This window comes from Schistocerca gregaria, chromosome X (assembly GCF_023897955.1).
Source record: "Schistocerca gregaria isolate iqSchGreg1 chromosome X, iqSchGreg1.2, whole genome shotgun sequence".
NCBI lineage: Eukaryota > Metazoa > Arthropoda > Insecta > Orthoptera > Acrididae > Schistocerca > Schistocerca gregaria.
In genome coordinates, this window is record NC_064931.1 from 705,233,315 (window position 1) to 705,248,576 (window position 15,262).

The following is a 15,262-nucleotide window of genomic DNA, read 5'->3' on the forward strand; positions in this document are numbered from 1 at the left end:
TTCAAATCAAATGTATTTAGCATATATTGCCCATTGAATAAATTATTGCATTGTTGTCATGGTGAACTGGGATGCTCTGTTTTGGAGCCAGATTATGGTTACAAATAGGGAACTTCATGAATGCTTTATATAGATACTTATTTAAATGACAGACCTAACTTGAATGGGTATTTCAATTTTTACAATATGTAATATTCAGGAGATGTGCAAATATATTTGCAGTAACTAATAGTAATGGTAGACGAATCTCTTCCAATATTTAACACAAAATGTGATTGTTAACTGCTGATGGTAGGTAAGTTACATTTTGTTAGAACTCTTCAAGCATTTTTTCTGGGTGTGAGCATTAGGGACAATTTTCTGGTGTACAAATATCCATCCATGTTGAATACTATTCCTCTCACTAGTCTTAGTACAGCTTCAGAAGAAGTTGAAAGCAGTCACAACAAAGTTGTTGCAACATGAAATTGCAAATAAATAACATGCATTTATAGAAAATCCAATCTCCTCTCTCTCTCTCTCTCTCTCTCTCTCTCTCTCTCTCTCTCTCTCTCTCTCTCTCTCTCTCTCTCTCTCTCTCTCTTTCTCCCCCCTCTCTCCCTCTCCCTTTCTGTCTTTGTGTGTGTGTGTGTGTGTGTGTGTGTGTGAGGGAGGGAGGGAGGGAGGGAGGGACAAAGACATTGTTATGAAAAAGATATTTATCACACATTTAAGCAATTTTTCTCCTTTCTGCAAGCCTGCCTTACACTTGGCTCATTTTCTATTTATTAAGTAGTAGTCTATCTTCATGTGCATACACTGCCTGACAAAAAAAGTGAATCACCTATGACAAACAATAAGTAGAATATCTGTGATTTGACCTCAGACTTCAGTATGCTGTTAATTTGCAAGCAGAACAGACGTGTACCCTTTACTGTGTAAATATTTGTGCAGTAAAGTATTATATCATGCCATCCTGAGTCATACCACAGTTATATCATACTTGCACTTTATTGATGACCCTGACAGTTCATCATGGCTGTGTACGCCTCACGCAACCAACATGTGCCGATATTTGCATGTTCTGGCTACAACTTCTGTTCTGGACAGTACAGTGCTTGTCATTCAACTTGTCAAAGATCTGTAGATGTCAATTGTACCAGTGACCATCTTCAGTACTGTAGTTCGATGTACGACGTTAGTGCTGAACAATTGAAAGCAATAAATGATTTACAGTGGGACCTCATTGCTGTTCCCATCTTGCAGAAACACCAGGCAATGGCTGAACTGCAACATTCCATCTGCTCGGATTCATGTTCATTTGCCACTATTCAATTCATTTTGCGGATAACTGTGGGGCAGTTGCATCGAAATCATTCCACCCAAAGACTAACAATGCATTTGTACCCTCCTCACTCCACTGACAACAACTGCTGGCGGATTTCACATCTCTGACTGTGCATGTGAATGTGATCTCATTGACTCGGACTTTGAGAAATGTTCTGTGGGCTTCTGCCTCCACTGGTCCCATTTCTGAGAGCCGTGTTTCCAGCTGCACTTCATGCAGCATCATGTTATGAACCCCACCTTTTGGTTGACATCAGATCTGACATCCACCATCACCATTTATCATCTCCTCAACAAAGGAGGAACCTATGGCATTGCAGCCACATGAGGCTACCAGCTCAGTGATTGCAGTGCATGTTTCTGTGACTCAAAACCTTCAACGATTACCATTTCAACACCTCATGTGGACATTCACTGTGAAGTGTATCATAAAACCGTACCTAGTAATGTACTTTTTACACCAATTCCACCTCTCCTGTATCACACAACACACCACATTCTGTGCTTTGATTCGTAATGCTGCATCCCAGAACCTTTTGCCCTGGCACCTCCACATTCACCATTCAAGACAAACAGCAGGGAGATAATCATTCATCCATCATCACACTCATGCAGTGTGCATTCTCAGCTGATGGGCTCTTACCTATTCACCAATGCTATACCAACTGCTGTGCAACATCACCCACACTGTATGAAAAACAAATAGTTCCTGAAGTGTAATAATGACATACGTGCTGCCTTCATCCTTACATGAGCTCACAGCTTTGACACACAACCATCATGATGACAAGAGTTTGAACACACATGTGGTCCTGGGCCTGCCAATTGATCATGTCTTCCTGACATCTGACCACACCCACTTCCCACTCTACCCAGGGCCCACACTGTCACTGACCCTGAGCATAGAGCAGAGCACAAGTGCAAGTACACCATCACATGGTGGCCACACCGCTGGCATTACAGGGCATGCCCCTCCAGCTAAACAGCACACTGTCACATCTCTTCCCCATCACCCACTGCAATGCAGCTCCGTAGCCGTAGGGCAATTGGATGCGACATGGCCTGATGTTGAAAAGCATGGGAACGTGATGGCAGGCATACTCATCATCAAGATTCTGATTGACTATGTCTGACCATCCCAAGGGAGGATCACCATATTGTGCAACAGGCTCATCATAACCCTTTAACATTTGCACCAGCTGTCTGACAGCAAATAATGGACTCCCTCCAACATTGCATGTCATCACACAACATTAGTAGAGACCAGCAGCAGCTGGACTAGGAAATTACTGCCACATGTATTGGCTGCCATTACCACTGCATCACAAATAGCTACATTTGGAGTAGTACCATGACTAAGAAGCACGGATGAATGCCGTCACACTGTATTCAGTGATGAATCAGTTCTGCGCTAAGCTGGATACCATCATTGATGAATATGGTGGTGACCTATGCAAAAGTTCCACTCTTTCAATGTTTTAGAGAGGCACAGTGATGTTTCTACCAGTTTATGGTGCAGGGAATCCTTGAGTATGACTTCAGGTCAAGGTGGTAGTGATGGAGGGAAATAGTATGGCACAACATTATGTCACAGACATCGTGCATCCTCATGTGTTACCTCTCCTGCACATCCACACATGGAATGAGTCTCTATGAACTGTCTGTTTGATGTAGAAGTACTGTTGTGTCCAGCAAGACCTCTAGATCTATCCCTGATAGTACATGTGTAGGATGAGCTCAGATGACAACTCTGTCCTAATGCCATTGTCCAGGATATCGAGGAACAGGTACAGCAGTTGTGGACCAGCCACTCCGGAACAGAATACAATGGCCTCATGACATACTTCCCACCTGAATCAGTCCATGCATCTGCGTTAGAGGAGGTGCAACACCATACTGATAAGTAGGTTCATACTGCCAAGTTTGTTGTAATTGTGACTTGATTATGTAATCATTCAAATAACATCACTTAACCTCTCAACCCACCAAGTCTCATTCTCTTTCCTCCTCCTGTTTTAGATGCTTCCCTTTGCTTGACATGCATTGTATTACAAATAATATGCTGTACACTTTTTGCTTCTCCACTCATTATTACAACTAAAGCTTTAAGTGTCTGCTACATTTCTCCAATAATTACACCATGTCAAGTTGCTTATGATTAACGCATTTTGCATTGCAGCCACTCTACTTAAAGACTCATATATCAAAGAATGTTTAACAGCATAATGTTGAACTGTGCCTTATGTATGCAGGGTCTACCCCAAACTAATGAGAATGATAGCAGAAAAAACACTTTTACTGAAATCAGCTCAATTATAGTTAGTTATATTCAAATCAATTCCTTTACAGTCTTTACACTGAATCCGACAATGCTGCCAGCCTACTTGAAAGTACTGACAGTCTTCAAAGCAAATACTGTTGAAAATCCTATTCACAGCAGCCTAAATGATATGGTCTCAAAATGATCTGAGAGATCAGATTTGGCCCAAGGAAATAAAATGACATTGCATGAGTCCTTTGGCCTTATGTGCATGACCTTTTCTCTCGAGTCACTGAGCACCTACCAATAAAATTCTACATCTATTATTTATCTTATTGTTACTAACTCATTCTGGATGAGTTATCTACAGAAAAAAATACTCACTTGCTTTCTTTCTTTTTATTCTGTCAGAATGTGCCAATCAGTTTTGTTAAACAATCATCCTGTTTTTATGAAATTAAGGTGCAAATGTTATTTCGATTATTGGTCCAAATGCTGCCAAATTTTTTTCATAAAATTCTTCTCACATGTAGATTCTCCCAAACAGCTGGATTCACATTCCTTTTAAGTAGTCCAACAATGTCAGAAATCATTCTGATACACAGGATATAAAATCACAGCTGAGGCCTGTAATCATTTTTATGTTAATAACTGGCAACCAATGCTGTACAATCACAATAAACACATGAGATGTTCAATTTATTCTTTTATTAGAACATGTTACACGTTTTGGATTACACCCATCTTCAGACATCACAAACTTCAACTCCCTCCTAACCAACTAGGCATACAGCCTTGTCAACTCAAAGAAAGTGTCAAATAACACATGACTGTGACACAAGCAGTCTTGAAGCAGACACTCTCATGTTCTAATAAAAGAATCAATTGAACATCTCATAAGTTTATTGTGATTGTACAGCATTGGTTGCCAATTATTAATAGAAACCATTCTGATATGGGATGATGTGTATATGGGTACAATATTTGACAATAATATTCCATCCTGGATTTTTCATTGTCTGAGTAAATATTTCTTTCACATCTTGCTTTTTTGGTCTGATATCAAAAGGAATGGGTGCCAAGAAAACTGTTTTCCTGTAACATTTTCTCATCCTTCCTTGAAGACTCTATGCTATAGTGCATTTAATATTAGTTGCAACTTTTTACATTTATGTACAGAGCGAGTGGAGGAAAGCATAGTTGCCAGCATGTGCTGAACACATCAGCAGGCAATGGCAACAATAATGCCAGACCTGCTCAGTGCATAACCTGTCAGCTGCACAAGTTGGCCAATCTGCAAGCTTTCTCAAACAATTTACAGAACTATACAGTAATAAACTCTGAGACCTGCACATCTTATAGCTTCATTCATCTGCTTCATGATGAATTACCTATCATTTTGTTGATAGTCATAGTTATTGCGATATATCAGTATTAGCTAAACTCCTGCAAGAAATTCTCAAAGTTTGCAGTGAAAAAATAGGGATCACTATGAATTTGCATTTGGTGTTTGTTAGGTCATATGTTGCTGCATGTGAAATTTAGATAACATATTGAATTATTGTTTAAACATCAGAGGATATTGCTATCTGTCTCCAATGTCAAATGGAATGCATGTAAAGGGCTCCATCACAAATGCACTTGCCAGTGAAAAAGCCAGAATGAAATATTCATAAATCCCTCATATCTCATAAGTGGTCTGAGATACTGAAACAAGATTTTGGCAAATGATAACACCCAAAGAGAAGAGTATTTTTCCATATGGTTAATATGCAATACTTCCACATCTACCAAGACATTCAAGCAACTACAGATTTTTTTAAATGAAATAATGTAATATTTAAAGACCATCAGTAGCCTGTGAAATGAGAATTGCTATGGGCTTTGCAACAATATAAGTGAAGAACCTGCACATTTATATTTATACTGAGAATGGGCTTTCTCATAACTACTGATATGCTTTGCCCTCGGTTGCTAGTTTAATAATACACTGTTTCAGGATTCTGTCACAATTTTAACTGCATTAGAACATTAGTGAGATGTATACCTGTAAACTTTACTGTGTTTAGGCAAAAGAAGCAGATTTTAACTTAGCAACAAGAGAAGTAACATATTATTCAAACCTCAACATGGTCCTACATGAATCCATGTCTTCTCAACTACATTCTTGGTGTGACTGACAACTTGGGACCAGTCCTGCAATGTACCATTTGCAATGACTTCTTTTGTCAGCATTTCAACCTCACTGAGCTTAAATTTGATGTTGATTTTTACCACATTACTTTTCTCCTAGGCCCATATATTCTCAGCCAAATTTAAGTGAGCATGATGCAGAGGAAGCCTGATTAAACTATGCTCTTCAACATTAGCCATTTTGTTGGCCTGGTAGTGTGGAGTTTTTAGCTTGTACAGTACTAACTTTGCCTTACACAAGCTAAGTTCAATGTTATCCAATTGAACATTTCTTTGTACCCGGAGAGAATTGTTGGAGCTTTATCCATTGCAACTGAGAGGTATTGCGCATTGTCCATCACTGTTGTTGAATTCAGGGGAATATTTTGCAGCAGAACATTATCTTCAGAGCCAGTGAACATGTTCTTGATGAACATGTTCTTGAATGACCACTTTTATTGTGAATCTTATGTTAAGATGTGCTGCACTTTTATTCTTAATGCAGCACCAACATGAAACACTCATTTACAATACATGACAGTATCACTTTACATTGAGAGCTAGTGAACATAGGTGGCTGCAATGGGTGACACCATGTAGTGCTGTTTATCAATGGTGTGGCAACAGGAATGCTTTACCAACTGAACTGCTGGCAGTGTGGTTGGGGAAACCGGCTAGCCATTGGTGTTACCTGGGCAATGAAGTCATGTCCCCTGTGGTGAGCCAAACGTAAAGCTGCAACTAATTTTAAATGTACTATAAGTTGTTCCAGCTCAAGTGCCTCTCTGCTGACAGTGGGGTACCTGCGAACCGGGGTGGGCAGGGATGAGCAAACAATTGACACTCAGGCAGACGGGCTGCACTGTACATGACCATATACTCCCTGGCCTTGTGCTGACAGGCAGCAGTGGCCAATGGTTCACAAATGCACAGAACAGTGTGTAAGAGGGCTGTCTAGCAGGCGGTCTGGCATCCTATACTAGACATGCCTACCTGTGAGTGAGCTGAGAAGCACTCCCCAACACCCATGCCCCACAGGGCAGCATTGCAACAGCTTACGCTGTGCCACCAGAAAACTCAACCAGAGAACAGACCTTGCTTCGTGTAGACTTGTCATAACATCTCAGCTCATTCCTTGCTGATTTTCCTGAGTTTTACAAGAAAGGACAGTAGAGACAACACTGTATTGTGGAATGTCATGCATTACTGAAATAACAGTTGTTTCTAACTAGTGATGTTAGTTCTTATAATGTTGACTAAGGTTCAGCTGTATATGTGATATCCTTACTACTCATCCAAGAGGAAACATTTAACATTTCTCCCCCTAGACCCATTGTGGTAAGGGAGGGTTCATTTTCATTACCTTTTGGCCAGACTCTGTATCACGCAGTATTACATGCCTTTTAGTAATTCACTGTGAGTAACTACATCAGTGGGGGGATAGTGCAGACTGTTTTAAATTCCATACAGCTGTCTTATGGAAATACTTTTCCCAAAATTTCAAACTCAGTTATTATTATAGTATATACTTGTGGTAATAATACAAAACTATCTTTGAGAAAATGCATTTAATATAACCAGAACATATTCCCAAGTTAATTTCATTTTGGGTATTTTCATCAGATATGGACAAAACCCTTGATGTTCACATTGTATAATTTGTGTATCTTTAACAATTTTATATAAACTTGAATGACAGTTGAGAATGATATTTTAATGTAACTGAACTTACAATTTAAGGTGCTACTTGCAATGTTCCCTGGGTATATGAAAGATTTATTAGCCGAGAACTTCGGGGGTTTGTCAATGCAGCCTATCCAGGAATAAGCAAAATTGAGTGTCAAGAAAGATGTCTAGAAGAGAGATCATTTGTGTGCAGGTAAATAGATATAATTTTCTACCTTCTTTTAAAAAATTAATGACATGATTGTTTCATCATTACTAATATTTTACATCAAATATGATTTTTATATATTTATTGTTGAATCCATTCAAAAGCAGAGCACTTAATTTATAGAAATTAAGCCAGTCACACACTTGAAGTTGATTCAAACACCCTAGTTCAAAATACTTAGAGTGAAAAGTTAAGCCATTCTGGACAATTTGCTTTCAATTATTTGATAGAGCATCACACTGACATGGTCCACTTTTCCTTTAAGGAACTAATATATGATTTGTAGAATTCTTGGGTGTCCACCTGGGTACATCATAAGTTTTCCACTATATTTTAGCACACAGACTTATTGCCATCTTAAGGTGATTCCTGATGACTGTTGCTCCACCCCCTTTCATTACTCTGCTCCTGTCACTCTCTGTGCAGCCTCATGATGGGTAGTGGGCTGCAATGTAGAGAATAAACTTAGAAAAGATCTTGATTTTGTCACAAAATATGCAAAAGTGCTTGAAAATTTGGTAAGAAGAGTGAGTGAAGCAAAGCAGTTAGTCCTATTTGTAAACAAACCAAAAAATACACATTGGAAAATAGAAACAAAGCCTTTATTCTCACAGACAGCCATGGTAGAGCTATAGCTGAAATTATGAGTACTAATGAAACAGGATTCAAGGTAACAGGCATAATAAAATCAGGAGCTCCACTACATGAAGTTTTAAACATCTGTAAAAAAATCCCTGATGAGTGGTAGCATATGTGTGATAATTTTAGTTGCCAATGATATATACCACAATGAAACGAGATGTGGTATGGAAATTTTAAAGGACGTAATCTGCAAAATACCTGAAGTTAAATTTTTCATTGTTAGTATTCCTCATAGATATGATCTCATGGAAAAATCATGCTTGAATACTGAGATTATTACTGCCAACAGACTTTTCGCCAAGATATGTAGAGGTTATCCTAATGCTACGTATGTAAGGATAAATAGTGATTGCAGTGAGAATTTTACAAACATGGTCTTCACAGAAACATGAAAGGAAAAGAAGCCATCAGCACTGAAATATTGTATGCTATCACACTGTATGATAAAGAACTTACTGTAGTATCAGCATTAGTGGAATCAGAAAGAGCCAACATCCCTCAGTCATTGATAACAATAGATGAATCTTCTACATTAAATGAAGAGAAACAATCTGTATCTGCATCTGCAGTGTCTCCCAGTACAGCAGCCACTACAGACAACTCACCAGAGCTGAACCACTTCCGCAACTCACACTGCTCTACTAGCACTTCTGCCTCAGTAATAGCCATATTGAAAACTTTACTAACTGTTGTTGTGAAGAACAAAAACGAAGATGCATGAACTTTCTTGTCTTTAATATACTTATCTTCTTTTCTTCATGTCTATTTCAAAACAGTCTGCAATCTCATGCATTTCAAAACATTCTGCAGCCTTCTACATTTCTCATGCATGCACCCTGGATATTCACTTTTATGTCACATGTTACTAACTTATGCGTTATCTGTAAAATATAAACAGCATTAGTGTTTTAATTTTACACCTTAAGATCAAGGATGACACCCACAATTATCATTTAACTTCCCACATAAGCTATGAAGGGGTAGGGGGCTTCAAGAAGTAAATTACACATCTCGTCCTTCACTTAAAACCATTGTGCAACAAGAGTGAGACATTGTCAGATGGGATTACATGTTCTTGGTTTCCTGCAGACACAGTTCTGCTGCAGTGTGGATAACAGGTGCACTACAGTGTGAGAGTGAAATGTTGCAACAACTAGAAATGTACTCCAAAGTTGAAGTACATGGGACAGTGTGATTGTTGTGGGCAAAACATCTAATTTGCATGCAGATTCACCATGAAATTTGGACCAAAAGCAGTGTTACACATACAAAGCAAAACAATGCCAACAATTTTACCAAGGCTGCCTGGATGTGGAAGATGCTGATTGAGAAGGAAGGCCATTGACATCAATACAGATGACATGTCCACGCAATCAAGGATTTGCACCAGACACAGATTTTCTGAGTTTGAGGAAATGTGTGCAACAGTTCTAAAATAGCCCCATGACCCCATGACCAAGGAGCAGACTTTTATCACCAGGGAACTGAGCTATTGGTAGAATGTTCCAACTGTCATTTGCTGAGACTTGGAGACCATATTGAAAAATAGTGTCATGTATCTGCATCATTTATGAAGTGTAGTGCAGCTTTCAATTACTTGACCTGTCAAAATAATGAGTAACTTACTTTTTGAAGTCACATCATACATATGTCATTAATTTTTCTTCTGAATAACCAACAAATGATTTCATGTACAATTTTTCAGAAATAATGGCATATAATCACTTTTTAAGGGTTGCTTTAGCATAAATAACAGCTATCAGTGTGGAAAGCGAAACTTACAAATTGAATCCATTTTCAGAACTTAGCTTCTTTGTTGACAACTCAATGGTAGTGTGCAGATACTTTTTTAACCTAACTGTCTAAAGGTGCTAAGTTTTTGCAGGTGACATTTAAAATAACAGTTTCCAATGAATCCATTATATTTATTTTCTTCCAGACACATTTTATAAAAAAAACTCTTCCTAGAAGGAGGTACTACAATATTTTACAGAAAATGACACAGGACTGTCTCTACATAAACAAATGAATTACTAATAATACAGTTAGCATGCTTTCTGCATATGTATAATTTAAAGTTTCATATGTGAATATTCTCAGACAAACAGTTTTTCATATTGTAGAAATTTTGTAATTAAGATTTTAATTACAACAGCAGCATATATTTTATAAACAGATGGATTAGAGCAATTAAACCATGAAAATAAAAATTTGGCATTTTTTACTAAAAACTTGCAGAAAACATAAGTTTTGAAGGCCAATTATTTCTGAACAAATTAGTGTTTCTTTTTTCTTTTACAAAATACAGTGCTTGCATGCAGGGAAATAATAAGATTTTTCTTATTTCGTATGTGGCAGTTAATTACTGGAACTTTTTATTTTGTATAAATTTTTGTAATATGATTTGTTTACCATTTCCTTTCCTATTGTATGTCTTTAGATGAATGTTTTTAGTGAAGTCATTTATGTGACTCCAGTCAACAAGATGAAGACAAGGTACTTAATAATAAAATTTAGTTCATAACATATTAAACAATATTTTGACAATTCTGAAGAATTACGTGTTCTTCATTTCATATTTTGCAGAATGTATAAAAGAAATCATTACTAATTGCGTAGACATTTACTATTGTTTTCTTTTATTGTGTTTGTTTGTTCCAAATGAAATTATAGGATGATGAACTTTGCTTGAGAAATGCTATATTTACTTATTAAATCATTAGTGAAAGGAATGCTCAAGTTAATTGCTGACAATTTTCGGGCATCTGTATGATATTGTGCAATTATTGTTTGGTATCATACACTTCATATATTAAATTTAATGAATTCACTGATGCTTTACAATGCAAACAGTAATTTCTTCCACTGAAGCATTTCTATTCATTACAATAACCTATCTTTCTCTTCATATCCTTGACCTTTGATTAAAACTTACTGGTAGCTAAAATCAATAATTCAGTTTATGTTTGGAACAGATACTTGCATAATTGACATAAATTTTGTCTTCTCATTTTTACAACATAGAAGTTCAAATTGAAGCTCCATATATTTTGGAAAGTGATGGTAAACTACACAATTGGTTCTATATTGAGACTTATTATCCTTAGCAACAACATAATACGACACGCTTTGATGCAGTTTAATCAATAAATGATTTAGAGAATTCACAAATTTAACAAAAAAAAATTGCTAGTGAAGTGCACCACAGGTTGTCAATAACTGATGAAGAAGAGAATGAAAAACACTGGGCCTGGTAATGAAGGTGTGCCTTTGGCAGCAATACTCCTGTCACTGCTCAATGACATCATGCCCTGCAAGACTGTGGAGCAAGACTACGGCCTCCTGACCACAATTCTTTATGTAACATATGCTGGTGGAGATGCCATATCAGTGCCAGTGCCTGTTTGATATTTTTTATTCTTCATTTCTGATATTAAGACCAAAATTGTACATTTGAAAAAAAATATACAAAATGTGTCCCAGGGTATATCTCACAATATCAGTAGATGGTAACATGACTTATAATAGGTGTGATGGAATGAGCTGTGACTGAGCTAATACACTAACACAGAAAGGTTTTTCTACTTCAATTATGTTTTTTCATTTCAAACGTCTGACTTGTACTCCTACCCTGTTCATGATCACTGCAATGATTCCATGAACTGTGGCAATTGCAATGGTGATCTTGACTTCTGAATCAGTAATGTCTTTGAAAGAAATCTGATGCATGCAATTTTTAACTTAACCCCTGAGACAAAAAAAGTCCATGGATGTAAGACCAGAGGCCTAAAAGACCAGGAACTTGGACTACTTCTGCCAATCCAACATTCAGAAAAGGTGTTATGAAAGACACATCTTACTTTAAATGACTAATTTGGTGATGCACCAGCTTGCTAAGAAAAAGGATGTGAGTTAACAGTTGGTTAATCAAGATACAATTCAGAATTTCTAGTTTGGACTTCTTCCAATGATGCAATCTTTTCCATGTGAAACACTCCTCCTTCTACAACTTTGTCATTCCTGAATAACATTTTTGTCAGTGTGCTAAATTATTTCATGAACTGGTTGCCACACTGTGAGCATCAGCACCAGTGGATGATGGTGATGGCAACTGGGTGGAGTTAAGGAGGAGGCTGGGGTGGTAAGAGGAAGGGATAGTAGGATAGGGGTGGTGGATAATGCAATGCTGCTGCAGAGCGTGTAGGGATGAGATGGAGAGGGTAGGGCAGCTATGTGCAGTCGGGAGGTTAGATGGATGGCAGGGGAGGGGTGGGGAGAGGGGGTAGTGGAAAAGGAGAGAAGTAGAAAGACTGCGTGTGATGGTGGAATGAGGACTGTATAGTGCTGGAATGGGAACAGGGAGGCTGGATGGGTGAGGACAATGACTAATGAAGGTTGAAGCCAGGAGGGTTACAGCAACGTAGGATATATTGCACGGAAAGTTCCCACCTGCACAATTCAGAAAAGCTGGTGTTGGTGGGAAGGATCCATATGGAACAGGCTGACAGGCCGAGGAGCAGTCATTGAAATGAAGGATGTCATGTTGACAGTGTGCTCAGCAACCAGGTGGTCCCCTTGTTTCTTGGCCACAGTTTGTTGGTGGTCCTTCATGTGTACAGACAATTTGTTGGTTGTCATGCCCACACAGTTGTTGCAGCTGAGCTTGTAGATTACATGACTGGTTTCACAGGTTGTCCTGCCTTTGATGTGATAGATGATGTTTGTGATCGGACTCTGTTAGAATATTGCTGCGCGGTGTGGGATCCTTACTAGGTGGGATTGACAGAGGACATTGAAAGGGTGCAAAAAAGGGCAGCTCGTTTTGTATTACCATGTAATAGTGGAGAGAGTGTGGCAGATATGATACGTGAATTAAAGCAAAGACATTTTTCGTCACGGCGAGATCTATTTACGAAATTTCAGTCACCAACTTTCTCTTCCGAAAGCGAAATATTTTGTTGAGCCCAACCTACATAGGTAGGAATGATCATCAAAATAAAATAAGAGAAATCAGAGCTCGAACAGAAAGGTTTAGGTGTTCGTTTTTCCCGCACACTGTTCGGGAGTGGAATGGTAGAGAGCTAGTATGATTGTGGTTCGATGAACCCTCTGCCAAGCACTTAAATGCGAATTGCAGAATAGTCATGTAGGTGTAGATGTAGAAGGTGGTGGTGGGAGGATGTATGGGACAGGTCTTGCATCTAGGTCTATTACAGGGGTATGAGCCATGAGGTTAGGGGTTGGGAGCAGTGATTATGTAGGGATGGACAAGTATATAGTGTAGGTTCAGTTGACGGTGCAGTACCACTGTGGGAGAGGTGAGAAGGATGGTGAGCAAGAAATTACTCATTTCATAACCCTGGTGGAGAATGTAATTCAATTGCTCGAGTCCTGGTTGGTACTGAGTTTACAAGGGGAATGCCCCTCTATGGCTGGACAGTGGGAATTTGGGAGATGGTGGGAGACTGAAAAGATAAGGCATAGGAGATTTTTTTTTATAAGGTTGGGAGGATAATTACGGCTTGTGAAAGATTCAGTGAGACCCTCAGTATGTTTTGAGAGGAACTTCTCATCACTGCAGATGTGACTACCATGAGTAGCTATGCTGTATGGAAGAGACTTCTTGGTATGGAAGTGAAGGTATTGCTGGTCGTTAGTAGGTTTGATATGGAAAGAGGTACTGATGTAGCCATCTTTGAGGTGAAAGTCAACATCTAGGTAGGTGGCTTGTTGGGTTGAGTAGGACCAGGTGAAGCAAATGGGGGAGAAGTTGTTGAGGTTCTGGAGGGATGTGGATAGGATGTCCTCACCCTCTATCCAGATCACAAAGATCTCATCAATGAATCTGAACCAGGTGAGGGGTTTAGGATACTGGTTGTATAGGATGGATTCCCCTAGGTGGCCTGTGAATCAGTTGACATAGGATGGTGCCATGTGGGTGTTTGTTGCTAATACCTTTAAAGGAGAAGTAAATGCAGGTGAGGATATACTTGGTCATGGCGACTAGGAAGCAGGTTGTTGGTTTGGAAATCATTGGGCATTGGAAAAGATAGTATTTAATAGCAGTAAGACCATGGGCATTAGGGATGTTAGTGTAAAGGGAGGTGACATCAACCTAGTCACCTCTCCCATCATGCACTGGTGGTGCTGCTCACTGTTTGGCAACAGTTGCCTGAAACTGCGATCATGTGTGTGTGTGTGTGTGTGTGTGTTGTGTTTGCATGAGTGTGTGTGTGTGTGTGTGTGTGTGTGTGTGTGTGTGTGTGTGTGTGTGTGTGGTCTATATTTGATGAAGGCCCTACATGCCGAAAGCTTTATTTGTGACAGTCTTTTTGTTGTGCCAATCTGTGACTCAGCATCTCTGCTATATGGTGAGCACCAGCTTTTCTTTTCATACTATTGCGACAGATGATAAGTTTTTCAACAGCCACTCCTAATACCACAAAATCACTTCTCATGGGTGGGGAGGAATACCATGCGCCTTATCTCAGTGTAAAACATATAAAATCTATTTTGTGTGCTTCATATTTTAGTTACCAGAGTACTAGGTCACCAAAATTCTGTCTCAGTTTCGTGTGCCTATGACTCTCAACCTTGGAAAATCCAGAATGGAAAAATGGCAATATTATGAAAAGGATAAATGAAAATCTTGAGTCACACACAGGCACTACAAAAAGACAACTAAACACTTTAGCTTTCAGCCATAAGGCCTTCTTCTGAAATAGACAACATACACACACAAATTCACAAAGTACAGCTCACACACACTTGGTCAAGTGTCTGGCATTCTGGTCCAAGCTGCCGGAGTTGGCTGTTGTGTGCGTGAGGTATGCTTGCTTGTGTGTTTGAATGGCATGTGTCTCTCTTTTCTGATGAAGGCTGTGGCCAAAATCTTTGTGTAAGTGTCTTTTAATTGTGCTTGTCAGCAACTTAAAATATCGTTTTTACAGTGAGCAGCAATCTATCTT

The 15,262-nt window shown here is 38.8% G+C and overlaps 1 protein-coding gene across 2 annotated transcripts in view; it reads left to right on the forward strand.

The window, feature by feature from the left end:
• LOC126299294 (uncharacterized) overlaps positions 1-15,262 on the forward strand; it is a 483,067-nt gene that overhangs the window by 278,685 nt on the left and 189,120 nt on the right. For both annotated transcript variants that reach the window (XM_049991089.1, XM_049991090.1), the window contains exon 14: positions 7,499-7,637. In XM_049991089.1, coding sequence (XP_049847046.1) covers positions 7,499-7,637 — 139 coding nt within the window. The remainder of the gene's footprint in view (positions 1-7,498; positions 7,638-15,262) is intronic.